The sequence below is a fragment of the Manacus vitellinus genome, unplaced genomic scaffold (assembly GCF_001715985.3).
Source record: "Manacus vitellinus isolate BGI_N305 unplaced genomic scaffold, ASM171598v3 scaffold_126_pilon, whole genome shotgun sequence".
Lineage (NCBI taxonomy): Eukaryota > Metazoa > Chordata > Aves > Passeriformes > Pipridae > Manacus > Manacus vitellinus.
Genome location: NW_021938932.1, coordinates 292,040 through 310,605, shown reverse-complemented (window position 1 = coordinate 310,605; position 18,566 = coordinate 292,040). Strand labels below are relative to the sequence as shown.

The 18,566-nt window shown below is 39.2% G+C and overlaps 1 protein-coding gene across 1 annotated transcript in view; it reads left to right on the top strand.

Annotated features, from left to right (window-relative positions):
• The window catches only part of ITGAV (integrin subunit alpha V), a 44,580-nt gene that overhangs the window by 16,525 nt on the left and 9,489 nt on the right, over positions 1-18,566 (top strand). Inside the window, exons 5-25 of the mRNA XM_029965940.1 lie at positions 380-441; positions 1,980-2,025; positions 3,601-3,726; positions 4,413-4,457; positions 4,613-4,656; positions 4,744-4,800; positions 5,206-5,258; positions 5,644-5,846; positions 7,885-8,076; positions 8,198-8,243; positions 8,822-8,923; positions 9,173-9,231; positions 10,210-10,364; positions 11,653-11,790; positions 12,508-12,575; positions 13,705-13,852; positions 14,550-14,642; positions 15,664-15,743; positions 16,860-16,940; positions 17,296-17,401; positions 18,238-18,396. Of these exons, the coding sequence (XP_029821800.1) occupies positions 380-441; positions 1,980-2,025; positions 3,601-3,726; positions 4,413-4,457; positions 4,613-4,656; positions 4,744-4,800; positions 5,206-5,258; positions 5,644-5,846; positions 7,885-8,076; positions 8,198-8,243; positions 8,822-8,923; positions 9,173-9,231; positions 10,210-10,364; positions 11,653-11,790; positions 12,508-12,575; positions 13,705-13,852; positions 14,550-14,642; positions 15,664-15,743; positions 16,860-16,940; positions 17,296-17,401; positions 18,238-18,396 (2,063 nt within the window). The remainder of the gene's footprint in view (positions 1-379; positions 442-1,979; positions 2,026-3,600; positions 3,727-4,412; positions 4,458-4,612; positions 4,657-4,743; positions 4,801-5,205; positions 5,259-5,643; positions 5,847-7,884; positions 8,077-8,197; positions 8,244-8,821; positions 8,924-9,172; positions 9,232-10,209; positions 10,365-11,652; positions 11,791-12,507; positions 12,576-13,704; positions 13,853-14,549; positions 14,643-15,663; positions 15,744-16,859; positions 16,941-17,295; positions 17,402-18,237; positions 18,397-18,566) is intronic.

Here is an 18,566-nt window from a genome sequence, read left to right as displayed (position 1 = left end):
TTCAGATTTTTATTCCATACCAAAAGAAAAGCTTGTTCCCTGTTTTCCATTTCCTGAATATAAATTGCAAATATTTTCCCCCTAAATTTTGAAGATGAAATGGAAAAGGAATATGGAGTTGCTGTTCACTTTGACTGGGGCGGGCTAGAACACATGTTAGTGTTACAGGTAGCCAGACCTGAAGTTGTTACAGCATTTGGTTGTGAATTGTTGATAAAGACAAAATACTGATTTAGGAGTAAAGTATTCCAAAGTTCAAGTTCAGGAGAGAAAGTTTACTTAGGAAGAAAAGCATCCACAGAATCATCTGATCTAGTACTGATAATACTTATTTATTTTTCTCCTCTTTCTTTTCTATCCTTTTTTTTTTTTTTGTCAGCAACTATTGATGCAGATGGGCAGGGATTTTGTCAAGGTGGATTTAGTATTGACTTCACAAAGGTATGTGGTTCTTTCTCAGGTCCTGTGGGTCAGCAGACAAAACACCCCTGATGCAGAGCACTGACAAGCCCAGCTATTATGAAGCCAAATGTAAAAACCCCACAACCAAACAAAATCTGTAAATAGAACAAAAATAGCTTCAAACCACTCAAACAGCTGTTCTAAACCTGTTTCTGCCTGTGTTTTCACAGCAGCACACTTTCACCTCCTGTAGGAATCACATCCCGAGCAAATAATCTGCTTTTCCAGCTTCCTTCCATGCAGCTCTGCTGGAGCTGCAGTGGTCAGGATTTTTGAGACATGTGCTTTGGAGGGATTGGTGCACAGTAGTGTTACTTCTTCAGGAATAATAACTTAGGGAAGTTAAATAAACAATGTTCTTGTGGGTCATGTTTGTTTTTCTCATCAGCCAGCAGAAGTGCACTTAAGTTTCTTCTCCTTTCGTGTTCTCCCTGCCTTTTAGAGTTCTTTTTTATTGTTCTTAAATTCATGATTACTTCTTAAATCCAAGCACAACAAAACTGTGCACAGATCTGAGAACTTACTGTAGTTTTCATGTTGTACAGTGAAGTTGTTTAGCACAGTCTGGACATGTCAAGACCATGCAAGTCCATGTGATGTGACTATTTTTTGGGTAATTCACATCTTATGGTTAGGTCATGTCCCTTTGCTCTTTGCCCAAGATCACTCTTGTTTTTCCTCCAGAGGAAACTGCAAAATGCAGGATAGGACTGTAGGTGTTTGAATTATTTTACACACACCCCTCAGGGCTACTGTGCAAACTTCAGCCCCAGTTAAAACCAACCTCAGGCTCTAACCCCAAACCCTCACTGAGTGGGCAAGCCTGGCTCTGAGGTATCTCCAAATCTCTGACCTAGATTTTTCTGAGTGGTGAATATGAGACTTTTTAGGATTAAAATCTGAATAAGTGCTTTAATTATTCAGCAAAGCCTGTGGCCTAATCCAATACTTACAGAGCAAGTTCCCAACACTGGGATAGCTAATGTGGTTAAGTTTCATAAAATGGTTTGTGGATTGCAGTTGGGCCAAGGAATATGGAATGGGGGAATTAGGTCACAGTTATTCTGAGTTAAACTTTTCTAATCATAAGTTAAGAAAAGTGGCAGAGGCAGAAGATGAAACTAGTTTGGGGTGCTGACCTAAAAACATGTTATGGTTGTCATGTAGCAGTCCTAAATTTTTCTCCTAACTGTATTCCTGTTGCCTTAGATTTATGTAGTAAGAGGGGTCTCTCATGACAAAAGCATAATTCTGCCTAGAATTTTAAATGGATGAAACAGAGCCACAAGTCACTGAAGGCAGATAGTTTGTTATCTTAACAGTTTGCAAGATGCATTTGTAATTAATCACTCCTTCAAAAAATAAAATGTACGGGGGTTCAGTGAAGCTACAGTGATGTAGATGCATGGGATTACTTCCCATAAACATAGGACATGTTCTTTTGATTTTAGATGTGCTTAATGTGTTTCTAATTTTTGTTTTCTGTCTTTTTGTTTTTTCTCCCCTTCCCTTCCAAGGGAGACAGGGTGCTGCTTGGAGGACCTGGAAGTTTTTACTGGCAAGGTGAGATATATTATTTGAATCATGGAGAAGCTGATCTCTGATTTTTCTTTTTGTTCTCTTAGTCATTTTTATCCACACTCTTCCAATCACTATCAGGGTCTTTACCAGTAAGAAAACTAACAGAAATATGTTCCTTCATCCTTCAGAATATCTCCTGAATAATCAGGGCAACCACAGATTAAATCTGAACTAATAATTGTGTAGATGTCCTTTGTCTTTTAAGGAACTCCATGATAATTTTAAAGGCATTTTCCCAGGAAGGTAGGATTTGTTTCCATCAGCAGGATGAGTTTGCTTTAGGACATTTTGCTTCAAAACCTACACGCTTTGTAATTTCTGACATACACATACAAAGTGTGCATTTTCAAGGGGAAATGTCTCCTGCAAAGAGAACTGCATTATTTTCAAGGGGAAATGTCTCCTGCAAAGAGAACTGCATTATTTTCAAGGGGAAATGTCCCCTACAAAAGAACTGCATTATTTTCCTCTGACAGCAGAGATGTTTTGTGTTGGTATCAGTTGGTTTGTGCCACGGGGCACGTTCTGCCTTTCCCTGCACTTCTTGCACAGAGCATTACCTGTACACTTTCCAAATATGGACTTGGTCAGTATTTGCAGGATAATTCAGCCTTTAGCTACAGCTCTCCACTCCAAAGAGGGAGCAGCTGCAATCAGGACACGGCTGCCACACTCTGCTGCCTGCTTTTAATGTAAATACCAACGTTTATTAATAGACTTGCTGTATCAAGCCAGCCTACACGTAGATGCAGCAGCACAGGAGGCTTGTTCCAGTCCTGTGCTTTAAATTCTGAACAGAATGGAATGATTGAAGCTAAAACAGCAGCTACAATATAGATTATGACCCTGTATTCATTTTTGGCTGAAGTACCACCTCATCTGCCAAAACAACCTTATTCTCTCATACTGCTTCCAGAAAAGAACAATCTTGGCTCTGAATAGAAGACAATACTGTACTCCTAAAAACTAGATTTTTCATCCTAAACTTTTATTCCATGTTCTGAGGTGCTGGAGGACTAGTTTTCCCTACACTTCATTATATGTTCGAATATATATGTGAAGTGAGTGTTATTCTGAGAATTTTTTTGTGATGATTCAAGTTTTATTTTAAACTCAGAGTAAAGAACGTAGTGCAGTCACCACCTAGTGGCTAGTGAAGTGAGAATGGAGGATGTGGGAATGCACTGTGCTCTCCTCATTTGTGGTCATCTTCTCGACCTCCTGTCTGCCAAAATAAGCTCTTGTGTTCTGGGGTTTGGGAGCAATGACTCAGTTCTGTGATGCCATCAGCACATGATAACTGAGCATTCCCATTTAAGTCCTGCCTTATATGTAGGAGTAGCTTCTATTTTCAGTGAGAGCTTTTCTTTGTCAATGTGTGCATACATTTTTTTGAGGTGGGATGCAAAGTTCCTCTTATACCCCTCCTGGTGCTGCTGCAGTATTGTGGAAGAGTCGTTGCTTTAGCAGGCAGCATCCTGTAAATGAGTCCTGTAACTTTACTGGCTGAGGTCACACCTTCTGTTTGTGGTTTTAAGCTGTTTTCTCTCTCTTTAGGCCAGCTTATTTCTGATCGAGTGACGGAGATCGTGGCTAAATACGACTCCAAGGTCTACAGCACCAAGTATGATGACCAGCTGGCAACCAGACCTGCCAGTGCTGCCTTTGATGACAGCTACTTGGGTGGGTAGTGGGAAACAGGAACACTCAGGTGTACCTGGAAAACTCCCTGGCACTGTTCATATTTCAGTTTAAATCGCAGCACCATTAACTCAGCATTGGACAGAAAACTAAAGAGCAACATACCTGAAAATGCAGTAATTTATGTATGATGGAACCTTAGTTGTCTTGCCACAGGCTTGACTGAAAAAGCACCTGATGACAAAATAAATGGAAATATTTCCATGATTTTTCATGCTCTGTGATTCAGGCTGAACACGGGAATGGCCAAGGTGTGATTTTTATGTGAGAAGTTAGTTACATACCTGTTTTTTTGAAAAGCAGCTACTTCTAAATAATCTACCAAAACAAAATAAAAATGGAAAATAATTACGTTGGGGAAGAAAAACCATGAAGAGGGTCTCATAGAGGGGTGGGCCATCATAATTTAGCTTCATAGATGTGTAACCAGGTTCAGAAAAAAACAAGGAATAGACCAGGGCAATTCCCAGGATGATAATTTTAAAATTTTCATGTTCTGATCTCAAATTCCTGGAACTGTTCATAGTCTAAGCTGCTTTGAGACAATATTTATTCCATTGCATTTTAAGAAGGAGAAGAAGGGAGGACTGTGCACAGAGACCTGTGAAGAGTATAAAGAGAGATGAAAGGTTTGATGAGGTTTTTAAAGTCTCCTCTTATCTGTCCAGGTTACTCGGTGGCTGTTGGAGACTTCAATGGTGATGGCATAGAAGGTAAGAGCACTTGCTTTGCTTAAAATCATATTAATAGGCTGGGCAGATCTTTCAAATAAATGATACAATGCACAGGAAAATGCATCAGGCACTAGGAATGAGCTGCTCTGTGCTTTGGGACCTGAATGTTACCTGTGTCCTGCTTTATGTTCCAGACTTTGTATCAGGAGTCCCAAGAGCAGCGAGAACTCTGGGAATGGTAGGAAATTTGAAACATTCAACTTTAAAATAAGTGCAAAAGGTGAATATTGCTGGTGTGCTCTAATGTGTGTTCCTTCATGTGCAGGTGTCCATTTACAATGGGAAGAACATGTCTTCCATGTACAACTTCACTGGAGAGCAGGTGTGTAGCTTGACTGAGTGTAGTGGGTGACCTGGAGCCTGTTCCTATGTTGAGACAGTATTTAGGGGACTAGATAATAGGATACTCTCTGTTATTGGCTTAATTGCCAAAGCAAAATTTTATATAATCTGTAGGAATTCCAACCTTATTTTTAAATAAAAGAAATGCTGCCTATTTTTAGAGTTGGGAGAGAGGACTGGATCATGAAAGGGGAGAATGGGGAAGGGAACTGATCTGTTTACTTTCTGAGTAAGAAACAGAAAGGAAAATACAAGGAGAAAGGAAACCAAAAAAATGTTGTGGTGTATATTATCATCTCCCCGAGGTATTTTCTATACAAATTTGTGTAAACCTGTGTTTGTATCACTTGCAACTCACAAGTTTGGTTTCAATTTTGTTTTTCAGATGGCCGCCTATTTTGGGTATTCGGTGGCTGCCACAGACATCGATGGGGACAAGTAAGTGCCCTCCTCTCACCACTGCCACCCAAATGGTTTCTGGAAAGAAAAAGAAAAAAGATGCTTTTATTAAAAAGTCTTTTCCACAATCTAGATTTCTGTCTTCATTACTGGTTTAGCACGAATCTGCACAACACTCTTACTAATGCTCAGTGTTTGTTTTAACAATTGCAGGTTTATATCAACACACGTGCATTCACATACTTGAAATGCATTAAATTCTGATATATTTGTGCTTACTCTGTCAATAAATATTTGCCTTCAGTGGAAATTTAAAGACAGTTAATTTGGATCTTAGTATTGACTTCAGTGCTGAGTTAATCAGATGCTTAAAAAAATGAGTTTTTCTGCTGCCACTGAAGAACCTTGTCCTTCTTTGGCCCAGTTTTACAGATCTGTTTATTGGAGCCCCCCTTTTTATGGATCGAGGCTCAGATGGGAAGCTTCAGGAGGTCGGCCAAGTGTCCATTTGCCTCCAGAGACCCTCTGGAGGGTTCCAGACCTCGAAGCTGAACGGCTTCGAGATCTTCGCGCGGTTCGGCAGCTCCATCGCCCCTCTGGGGGACCTGGACCAGGACGGCTTCAACGGTAGGACATCCCTGATTGCTCAGGGCTTCCCCTGGGTAGGGGGCTCAGAGCCAGCACCCTCCCTGGCTGTGGGTTCTGCACACAAACACTCAGCATTTGTGACACTGAGGTCCAGACTCCTTTCGATGCTTGTGTGCCGCTCCCAGGAATGCCAGCAGGAGTTCCATGGGTGCATCGAGCAGAGACTATGCCACTGCAGCTGCAGCATGGATGACTTGAGCTGGCACACTGGGCAGCTCATTGCTTTCTGAGTGACAACTACAACAGAAACTTTGATGAAATACTCAGCTCTCCCCTTTTTGACTTGTTAGGACATCTGCAGTAGAATTTTCCCGCTTCCGTTGCTGAAAGCTGACTTTATGCTCCAGGAACACAATGGTGACTGAAAGGAAGGTTTTGTTTCAGAGAGCTGGTTAAAAATGTTCCGATAAAAGTGATTTTCCTGGGACAAGTCCGTTTCAAAATGGAAAGGTTTGGTGAAAATATTTCATTTCTGTCCCAAGAGCTGAGTGTCTCGAGCAAGTAATTGGATGAGAAGTCTGAGGCTGACACAACTAAAGCTGAGGACTCTCAAACTCATTGCCTGTACTTCTTGTTACTTTAGGAACTTGCTACTTTCACTTAGGAATTCAGAGCAGTGAAACAGGCAAGAATCATGTAGTTTTGGGATGGAGACTTCCAGGAGTCCCAGGGAGAACACCTTGTTACACACATCATACTCCAGTGTTGCCTTAAGAGTTGTAGGAATTTGAGTTTCACCAAAAATGCTCATTCTTTTCATTCTGCTTGCAAGATAAGTATTTTCTGAAAGATCAAAAATTACAATAGGCCGATATTTCAAATCCTCAGGTGGCTCTTAATTTATTTTCTATGAAATCATAATGTCATAGAATAGTTTGAGTTGGAAGGGACCTTTTTACTTGCTAATAATATGCAGAATCGGTGTGAAGATGTGATATCACTGCAACTATTTACAGAAGACATTGGAAAGGTTACAGCTGATAACCAAAACTCTAGTGCCCTGATGAAGTTATCCCAAAAATGTTTCCATCATACTTCAATCTGAAATAAACTGTGGGCTAGAAAATCATAGCAAAAGCTGCCTCTTTTTAATTACTTTGCTGTTATTTAGTCTGTTTGTTTTGTTTATTGCTCTGCCTCACTTTGGGAGTGTTAATTAAAATACTTTCCATCACAGTATGGTGCAAGATTGGAATTTTTACTGGTGTCATAAAGTTTGTAAATATAAGTCAAAAATACAAAACAGTAAATTTTGAGTCCTTACTCTCTTCATCAGACTTTCTAAAATTTAAGAAAAGAGGAAGGAAAAATGAAATTACTCTGTTTAGTGTTTCATATTTGGTCTTTGACTTTTGTTTGTTGAATGTACATCATATTTGCACTTCTAAAGCTGTCCTTACAGTCTAATTAACGTTTTGTTTATTACTGTTTATTAGTCATGGAAAATGAGTACTCTTAAATTTATTAAGCTTTAACAGATAGAATAATTGCACTAACTGGGAGTTCTCCATAAAACATATTGCCAAGCCATGATCAGGATAGACTGGAATTTCATATTTACCATTGGTTTAGGATGATTTAAATTTTCCAGAATTATTAAAGTGTCACACCCTCTGGAGGAACATGAGCGTGTTAACGAAATGGGAAGATAGCCCCACTTAGTTTTGTGGTTTGGCACCAACAATTACTCATTCTGGTTGTTTTAGTAATCTCACAAACATCTCAAATCCATAAGATTTGGCTGCAAGTCAGTTATTGAGGTGCAGAACTATTTCTTTCTCTCCTTCCCCTCCCTTCAAGTCTTGTTAAACATTTATACTTTCTAGAAAAAAACAGCATCCAGTTAAAAAAATAAACAAACATGGGTTGTTGATGAGGGTTTTAAAGGCTGGTTGCATTTCCTCCCTCCTGACACACCTTGAAACTGTAAAGTCAGAAAGGATTGACTGATGTGAGCAGAAATATATTCCCCTACTCTGGGCCTGGAGACGCTGATGGTTCTTCTCTTGGTTTGCAGATATTGCAGTGGCTGCACCGTATGGTGGAGAGGACAAGAGGGGACTTGTCTACATCTACAATGGAAGAGCAAGTGGTTTGAATGCAGTGCCATCCCAAATTCTGGAAGGGCAGTGGGCAGCTCGCACGATGCCACCCAGCTTTGGGTACTCGCTGAAAGGAGCCACGGACGTGGACAAAAATGGATATCCAGGTGCTTTGCTCCCAAATGCCTTGCAAATCACTCGACCCAAAGAGCAGACCCGCCTCTGACAAACAGCATACTATAAAAAAATAAATGGTGATGTGTAATAATGTGTCTCCTTTCTTCCTAGACTTGATTGTTGGAGCCTTTGGTGTCGACACAGCTGTTCTGTACAGGTGAGGATCCCACCGTGCCTCTACCCAAGTGCAAGCAGAGGCAAAGCTCAGGGGGGTTCTTGAGCTAAAAAAGAAGGCAGGCTCAGTGTGAAATTCTGCTGCCCCACTCCATGCCAAAGCGCTGGAGGTGAAAAAAAGGTTATACTGCTGTTTTCACTGAGTATACCTACAGTCTGCTCTCTAGAATTCATCATTACCAATGTAGTCAAGAGGAAATATAAATGAGCTGCTTCGAGGCTTTCTGAGTGACAGTTCCCTAGATTCTGACACATACAGGGTGCTGCTAATTATTACACTGAAATCCCAATGTTCTCATCCAGACTTGCTCATTTTGGGACATTTTTGTTAGTGCTAGAAAGAGATAGGACTTCCTCTTTACACAGTTGTCCATGTTCTGACTGATGGGAATGAAAGGGCAGAGAAAAGCTTCCCACTTCTCCCTCCTCTGCTCAGTGATTATTTGTTTTTCTTGCGGTTTCACTAAATATTGTGTGTTTGTATATATTTCACAATTCGATGGGGAGGGTATTGTCTAATGTGGTGTTGAATGCTCTTCCAAGAGGATGTTTTCTTTGCAGGGCTAGACCAGTTATTAGAGTAAATGCTGCTCTGGAAGTCAATCCAACCATTCTAAACCCAGAAAACAAAGCCTGTTCACTGGGAGATGTAAAAGTTTCTTGGTAAGCAGGGTGTCTATGTTTTCCTTTGAGGGGAGGGACTTTGTTGGGTTTTATTTTTGTAAGCTTCCAGTTTTAAAGGATTCAGCAAGTCCAGTCAGCTAATAAGGAAAAAGACAGACACGGATTTTTTTTCTGAAAGAACAGACAATATGAAATAAGACCTTTGAACAGAAATAAACAGCGAAGAATTTTAGAAGAAAACAGGAGAAAAAGTGTGTGAAATAAGTATTTTCTATTCTTCCAAAACAGCTTCAAAGTCAAGTTCTGCTTAAAGGCGGATGGCAAAGGAAAGCTCCCCAACTCCCTCAGTAAGTTCTGCTTGTTTCAAAACTTTAAAGCCTTTGTGTACTGTTAGCAGACATGAGCACAGGTCGCTGTTATTTTCATTATTGAAACAATTGGCTGCCCTTTCCAGCACACTCCTACCCCTTGGTAGGAGTACATCTATGTGCCTGTCTTCAGCAGGGTTTTTTGCCTGTGGTTGTGTAGAAGTTGGTGGCATCTGGTCATACTTTAAGCATATGTTCAACCATGTGGTTAACTAGTGTTGGAAAGCCCTTTGTATTTTACAGATTGTAGAGTAACTCTCACTGAGGGGAGTTTTAGACAAGAATATTCAGGTATTGTTAGGCCTGGGAGATACAGACAAACCACAGGGGACTTCTCCCATCTCTGTTGAAATCATAACCTTCAGATTGATTTCACTGACTTGTTCTCATCAGATTGTCTGGATCAGAATCAGGAAAAGATTGTTTCCAACAGGTTTTTTTTAGTGGTCTCCATGAGATTTTGTAGAGTGGCAGGCAGCCTGCTGCAATCAGGTTTTGTCTACTGATTCTAAAAGCTTTTTCTTGTTTTCTGTATGGCATGTATAGAGGTACTGTGATCTGAGAAAGCTCATATTTTGAATTTCATTATCTGTATCAAATATTTGAAGTAATTAGATTAGCAGTAGAGTTTAAATATATAATTGCTATATGCTTTAAAGATTTCTGGGGGGGAAAGATTTGACTTTTGTTCTTGCAGTTCTATAGCAGTTATAAATTCTAAATGTGTCAGTGCTCTTCCATGTTTTTAGATTTTAAGGAAAAAGCAGAGGACAGCAACAGTGCTTGAGAACTAATGTAGTAACAGATTTTACACTGGAAGAACTTGAAGTTTTAAAAGTGGCAAGTACTGGGTTGTCATTGTAGCTGAAATCAGTGTTCAGCTCCATTCCTGATGGGAATCTGCACTGTGTTTAATGGAATGAAACATGCCTAACCCAAATGCTTTGCCTTGCACAGATTTCCAAGTGGAACTGCTGTTGGATAAACTTAAACAGAAAGGAGCTATAAGGAGAGCTCTCTTTCTCCACAGCAAACAGCCCAGCCACTCCAAAAACATGACTATTACAAAGGGGGGCAAAATGAACTGTGAAGAACTCGATGCCTTCTTGAGGGTAAGTAGCCATTTGTGGTTTTTTTAGGCAAATAGTTTTTGATGCCCTGTCTATTACAAGTTCCTTGTGTCAGTTGTTAAAAAAAAAAAAAAAAGCTGGAGAAACTTGATATTACTGGGACTGAGGTCCTGGTCCCTAAATGGATTGGAATTTTAATTCAGAATTATGTTAGCAAACTTCTTGAATGAATCATCTAGGCACCAAATTAATTGTGATTTCCAAGGAATATGAAACTCAATAACCAAAGGTTGTCCATCTACTTTGGAGGTAAAAAAATAAAGAAAAATATGGATCTGCAACTAAAAAGCCAAGACCAGCAAATAACAGAGGAGACAGAGAAAGTTAAAATATTAAGCTTGCTTTTTCTCAGTCTTTCTGTTTTAGTCCCCACAAATGTGCACAGATACTAACACAATTAAAAAGTGTAATCCAATAGAAGAAACACTGTGTGTAGCTATGTAAGTTATATGCAGCTGAGATTTATCTCTGAGTCCCTGTAAATCAAACATAAACATTACATACTTTCCTCTCAAAAAAGCCCTAGTAACCCAATAAAAATACTAGTAATCATTAAGGATTCATGGAGGATAGGTAAAACCTTTCTTTCACCTGCCTTGTGTGTGGGATGGACACAGAATTAGACCTCTCAGATCTCAGTGTCAGTAAAGCTTTAACACTTTTCCACCTGAAATTTTCATAAAGAAAGATACATGACCTCCATGAAATTACCTTAAATGGGATGCAAAACCAGTTGAAGACTATATGTAATCAATGGGTTTCTGCCCACAGAAGATGTGTAAGATCCTGAAATGAGCTGTTCCACAGTCAGTAATTTCCACTGGTCTCAGAAACGAAGCAGAGTTTACACTGATCTAACATAAAGCTAAGAGCTGGTTTGTAACTAATCTGAAAGGCAGGATCAACATTTGACAAACAGGAAGATTTGAAATTATCAAGATGAAAGTCAGCAGCTCCAGAGCACAAAGCAATGATTTTAGGATAGGAAAAAAAAAATCCTAAGTCCAAAGGTGAGGATCTTGGAAGCCAATGGAATTTTGCCTGACAGGAAAGTGTGGAATTGTTGTAGCCCTTGGTTTCCTTGCTATTAGAGTTCTGTGACTGAATATTCCTGTATGCTCCAGTTTTCCATTTGTTAAACAGGAATGTTGCTGCAGGTTTCCTGACAGGAGATTTTTCTAGTTTGGAAAGAGCTCAGAAGTTTTCATGTTGTTTTGGCCTCCTCGTTCCTACTACGTTTTAACTGTTCTGTTTAATTGCTTTTCCTCAGGATGAATCTGAATTTAGAGACAAGCTAACTCCCATCACTATCTTCATGGAATATCGTCTGGATTACAGAACAGCTGCAGATGCAACAGGATTGCACCCTATCCTCAACCAGTTCACCCCTGCTAATATGAGCAGACAGGTATATACTGCTCACACAGCCTGTGGTGACAGAACTTGGCCTTCAAAACTCATGTTTACCTTAGGACTTCTGAAAAATTAAGATACCTAAATATACAGCTAGGCTTTGGTCTTTGAATTACGGAAATATTGATGGTTATTGTAAATTTGGTCTGCTCTCTTTGATTTTTTTGTTGTTGTTGTTTTTTTCATCTCTCTCTGTATCAAATTTCTTTTAGCACTGGACTTTCTTTTCACACATCCTATTTAACAGTTTCCTGGAGAAAAGCAGTTAGAGTAGTACTGAAAGTGTTAATCTTGAAGGCTTGGAGTGTTTCATCCATTGCTCACACTGTGCTGCTCTATGTACATTATGTTTATCCCTCTAGTTCTCTTAAGGCAATGAACGTAGTTTTTTCTACTTCTGCCCTTTAGACAAATTTTTTTCACTTGATTGTAAAGAGGATAGTGGAGGAGCAACTCCAATATGAACAGATTATTCAAAGTATGGAAAGATGGTTAAGGTGTAGACACTAGTCCTAGAATTGCAGTGGGGCAGGATGAGGCACAGTGCCTCTATGTACTCATTTGTTCTCTTCTGAGACTAATGACATGGAAATATCTCCTAACCAGCTATTCAGAATTTTTTTTCTCGTGGTGGTGAAACAATATTATTGGAAATGTATGTTGGAACAGATGCAGGAATTACTACAACAATATGCCTTTGATTTCTGCATAGGCACACATTCTGCTGGACTGTGGGGATGATAATATCTGCAAACCAAAGCTGGAGGTGTCAGTAGAAAGGTAAATACATGACAAAAATACTACAAGGAAAAGGAATTTCCCTGCTTGAATTCTAAAACTCAAGACCTTGTAATACTTTTGTTTGAAGGATGTGTTGAAATAAGGAGGACTCCTCAATGTGTTCTATCTAAACTCATGCTTATATATTTTAAAGAAAACCCATTTTCTGCTTTGCAACCTAAAATCTTTAGCGTGTAATGCTGGGAGAGCACACTCCCCACTCCCACCTGACCTCCACTCTAATGTTTATTTGTCCATTTGCTAAGCAGGACATGCATAGCAAGAATGACCCAGTGTTGGCTGCCATTGTACCACTGTTCTGTTGTTTAATACCAGATAAAATCACAAATTCATGTGTCTATCCAGGAAAGGGAGAGCAAGGCTCTCTAGTCAGATGTATAAAAAAAACCCCAGTCACTGGTATTGCTAATATCTTTTCTCAAACCTGGAAAAAGAAACAAGTTTTAAGTGATAATTCATGAATCTGAGCATTCTGTGCTTTGCATGCCCTAAAGCAACTCTTAGTGTCTTATCTCTACTCATAACCTGTTTTTTTATGCCCTTAGTGCAGTGCTATAGCATGTGCACATGTAGGATACTTCCCCAACACATTCACTCATGCAGACACTTCAGAAACATTGTATGTACATCAGTGCAGGTACAGTCGGCTTTCCTTGTAGCTGGTGAAATGAAAATACATTGTTTGGACAGACAGTCTCTTTGTATCTGGAACAAACCCACTGCAGAGGTCTTGACTGTATTCTGCAGTTGAGTTTTGTTATAAATATGTGCTTGTACCTCTTCAAAGTGGGCATGTAATTCCAAACATGCACAGGGATTTAGCTGCCCACAGTTGTCTGTTCCTCCTTACAGAAAGGTGTTGGTGCTTTGCTGTAATTGGTAATTTTGTAGAAAGGATTCTTACAAAACAGCATGTGATATTTGCTCCATTTTTGTGATTGTAGATATGGGATTTTTTTTTTTAAACAATGTAGAGCTTTCCTGATGCTCCTGGAGCATAGGTACTGCCTCGAGATTTCTCTGATTTCCTGGTGCGATTTCAGAACGTCTCTTGTTTCTGTAGGCTCAGCTACTTCAGTAGCCTTTAAAATGTGAACTGTTTTTATAGTGACCAGAAGCAGATCTACATTGGTGATGACAACCCCTTGACCCTCATTGTCAGTGCTCAGAACCAAGGGGAAGGAGCCTACGAAGCAGAGCTCTTTGTCGTTGTCCCACCCCAAGCGGATTTCATCGGAGTTGTTCGTAACAACGAGGTACAATTCCAACTGGCTTCTTGGGATCATCCTGTTTCATCTGCCACAAGTCTTGGTCTGAACAGTGCCCTTGTTCATTTAATTTAATTTAGACTTAGCCTGTCATGTGCTGGGTAAAGAGCTGGGCAGCTGTGAGGCAAGAAGTGATGTTGGGTATCACTGTCCTCCTTCCACCTAAGTGTGTGGAAAGTTGTGGGTTATCCTGACTACACAGAATATTAAAATCTTCTTCCTGGCTTTTCTTATCTCTTGGGCCATGCTTTGGTTCGGTTCTCCAGTTTATCTCTATTACTCATGTTATTTTGCCTTCCAGTCTTTGGATTGGAGATTCAGTTGCCTTCCCATCTTTATTTTCCTACTGAGAGTTTGCCCAACTGCCAAAGTTCTTCACACAGGTTATAAAGAATCATGTGGAGAAATGCTTTATGTCAGAGAAATCACAATTGCTAACCAATATAACAGTATTGGAATTTCTCTTTTTATAACCTTGGAAAGAGATCTATCTTGTGTCAAGACCATTTGACTTAAGGGAAGCTTTCACACTCAGATTTTATTTGACTTTAGTGCTTGACTGACTTAGGGCTGAGAAGTTACATTTAAATTAATGCAGAATATCTAAAACTTCTCTCCAGATTTCATCCAGGTGTCCAGGTGTGAAAAATCATATTCTTTAACATTTCTTTCTGGTTTCTTGCAGGCTTTAGCCAGACTGTCCTGTGCATTTAAAACAGAGAACGAGACTCGCCTGGTGGTTTGTGACCTGGGAAATCCCATGAAAGCAGGAACTAAGGTGAGGGTTGGTCCCACAGGTGCCTGGTGGCTCAAACAGGAGGGCAGGTGGCATTTCTCTTAATCACAGTATTGTTTGGGCAGGATGTTTACTCACAGGAAATTAAGATTTGATCTAGCTGGCCTTTAGCTGCCCACATGTTTGGTTAATACAGTGGTAGCTGGTTTCAACTTTCCAGATAAATTAAAGGCTGAAAGGAGTGGTCATGAGTTTTATGATGCAACTCAAAATAAGTAGTTCATTAAATACTGGAATTAATGAATTCTGGTCCCTCATGAGTTTGTCTTTATCTGATATGTATTTATCAGTATATAATAAAGAGTTAGCTCATGGCACACCTTTCTCCTAGTTCGTCTCTCTTCTGCTTAATTTTGTGAAGACTGAGAGGGAGTTTTGTCTGGTTGAGGCCTCTACAATTCCACCAAATGTAGCTGATATTGGAAGAATTAAAAAACTATCAGTGGGACCTGACAAATTTTATGATGATATGATGCAATAAGTCACGATTATAAACACTTTGATGATACTTTTCTTCCAAGGGAGGTTTGTATAGATGAATATAGATGAACCATTTCCAAAGTTTTTTGAAGTATATCAAGCTGAAGGGTACAGATGTTAAAGCAATTATCAACCACTGACTTAGTACAAACCTTGGGAATGAATTTGGAATCATTTAAGTGTGTCCTGTTCTTTAAACTGCAGTGGTTTTTGCAACACACAGGGAGGCTCAGCTATGTGTAGAAATGGCTGAAGCAAGGGCAAGGAGCATGATGTAACCCTTACTTTTCTGTTTTATGGCAGTGATGCCTTGGCTTTGATCTGCAGAAAGGGAGGTGCATGTCCAGCCTTGAGGAACTGAGCGGGTTTTATTTGCCAGTTCTACGTGTGCTCTCTCATGGCCTCAAGCCTCAAGCATCATATTAATAATATTATTTATTGTTGTAATATTAAGAGCATCAAGAAGCTGTTTATTGTGTGTTTTGTGGTGCTTCCACTGACCCCTGGTGATGTTTTTCTCCAGCTGTTGGCTGGCCTGCGTTTCAGTGTGCACCAGCAGTCCGAGATGGACACCTCTGTGAAGTTTGACTTGCAAATCCGAAGGTATGGAAATCTCTGTGTACCTCACCTGCTGGAAAACATGCACAGTAAATAGACTGTGAACTACTCAGGTTCACTCTGGACTAATCCCCTGGTCTTTGCCTCATATTTGTTTGAAAAATAACCACAGAACTCGTTTGTACCCACATACCATTGTGCTGCCTTGGCACTCCTGCAGTGCCACAGAATGACTTTGGGTTTACAGCCTTCTTTTAAAACTGGGGTTTGAACTCTGAATTCCTTCTGATGTCAAGCCAGAATTTCACATTTTATAGATTTTGAGGGTGAGAGTCTCTCAGAAGTGGCAGTGCAGAAGCAGCATGCAGTGAACCATCACAGCAGACAGCATGGAAGAGTCTGACCATTAAATGGAGCAAAAGAGTTGTGTTTGTGTTAATCATCAGAGAAGCACAGCACTGTCATATTTATATGATATTTATAAACCTGAATTTATTCCTTCTGGAGATGATGTTTAAGATTTGGAGGTATGATCATTAGGAGTATCTTTACCTAACACAGTTTTATGTTGCTTAGTGGACAGCACAAATTCAGCTGTTTTGTTTTTTCCCCACGTTGAACCAAAAGCTTTTCTATTTTTTTTTCCTTTTTAGGGCTTCATTTTTTTTTTATACTGTAGTGACTAAATTATTCTCATCCACAGATGCATTTTTCACCTACGAGAGTTAAATAGATTTAAACCTGCCATTCTGTTTTAATGGTATAAATAGATCAAAGGCCTTGGCAGCTGTCTTTAAACTCACAAAGCTCCATTTCCAAGGCTGGCACAGTTCCTAGCAGAGCAACTCGAGTCTCTCTGAAAGAGTGAGGTAATCACAGGTCAGGAGGAAAGCCCTGTTGCATGTATGTTTTAATTACAGCAGGAGCAAAGAATAATTAGGGGATTTAAGAAGGCCTTTCTAAAGGCAATTGTTTGATTAGGTAGACAGAATAATCAGATGTGTCATTTAGGTGAGCACTTACTTGACTCTGCTCCTTAGTTTTTAGCAGTTGTGCTCACAAGTCGTGTTATGATGTTACACAGAATTATTTTAACATGTGGGTTTTTTTTTTATTAAATACTTGGTTTATTTAATAAATTACCTTTTATTTTCTCTGCAGTTCCAACCTTTATGACAATCTAAGCCCAGTAGCATTCTATCAGGCTGACCTTGCCATTTTAGCAGCTGTTGAAATTAGAGGGTAAGCACTGATACTATTTTAATAAACATTATTAATGAGATTTGCATATTTTCTTCTTTATATTCACTGAACTTTCAGGTCTGAATAAATTTTCAGGAAGTCTTAGGGAATTTTTGATCATAAAGAAAACATGGTTCTCTCTAGCCACCCTTCGGATTTTCAGATCTTAAATAATTCTAAATAATTAAAAAATCAATTCCAAAAAAGGAATGTTGTGCCTCCATTACTAGACATTTTTTTTGAAGAAAAAAACCACTCCAAGCATGTTGATTTTTTTAGTTTTTTTAGATACTCTAGAGAGTAATGTTTATGGTTTCATACCTGATAATAACAACTCCTTTGCTCCCCTTTTTAGTGTGTCATCTCCTGATCACATATTCCTTCCCATTGCAAACTGGCAGCCGAAGGAGAACCCTGAAACAGAAGAGGATATTGGGCCCCTAGTTCAGCATATTTATGAGGTATGGAATTACTGCTAATTTCAATGACACGGTGCTGTGATAAATTAAATCTTCTGCTGTAGTTTTTCTCTGTAGTAAATTATGATTTTTTTTCTTGCATGGAAGGAAAGATGTTATTTTTTTTTTAATGCTGGGTCAATAACTGCTGTCTGCAAGAAGGGGTGGAACAAACAGAAGGGGCTGGTTACTTACATAATTACACATATTTTACTTTCTCAGCTTTTAGGTAAAACATCTGAAGTAACTTTTTCTGCTCAGGAAATGGCTCATGGCTGTAAATTATTCAGTTATCCTCAGTTGTACTGCAGTTGTTCTAAATCATTCTTGTGAAGTCTTTTTGCCTTGAAAGAATTCAAGTATTTAAAATTTCCACACAAGAACGATCACAGCTTTAATCTAGATTGTTTAATTAAACAAAACTTATTGAGAGCTGTGTGAACAGTAATAGCTAAAAGTTGTCCTAGAACTTGAGAGACCATTTATCTGATGAAACTTGCTGCTGTATGTGTCTGTGCTCAGAGTATCTTGGCTCAGGCTGTGATTCATTTAATCGACTTAAAAAAAAACAACCCATGTTTTATCAACGAAAAATTACATTAATTCAAGGCAAAAAGCCCTAATGCCATATAGCTTTTCTTCAAGTTACATTTTATCAGATTACAGAAGTAATTTGAAGTTTTGCCTGTTGGGGAACTGAAGTTTGGCTGGCACTTTTAGGTGAAGTTGTTGATGCTATTGCTCAAATATCAAATAACAAACTTCATGCACGTTAACAGAGGAAGTAGCATTGTTTGGGTGGGTTTTTTTACATCTGTAAATTTTATTTTCATAATCAGCTGAGAAACAATGGTCCAAGTGCATTCAGCAAGGTGATGATGACCCTGCAGTGGCCCTACAAGTACAAAAACAACACACTGCTCTACATTGTTCAGTATGAGATCGATGGTCCCATGAACTGCACTTCTGACATGGAAATCAATCCCTTGAAAATTAAGGTAAGCAGGACTTTTCTTTTTTTTTTTGAGTGGAATGAAGTATGTTTGGTTGGTTTGTAAGCCCTCAAAACAGCCAAATCCCTGAGAATATCTAACACTGACTTAGTTTTTTGTCTCTTATTGATGAATAAGGCAGCACTCTTTGATAGTACATGTCAATGTATACAGCT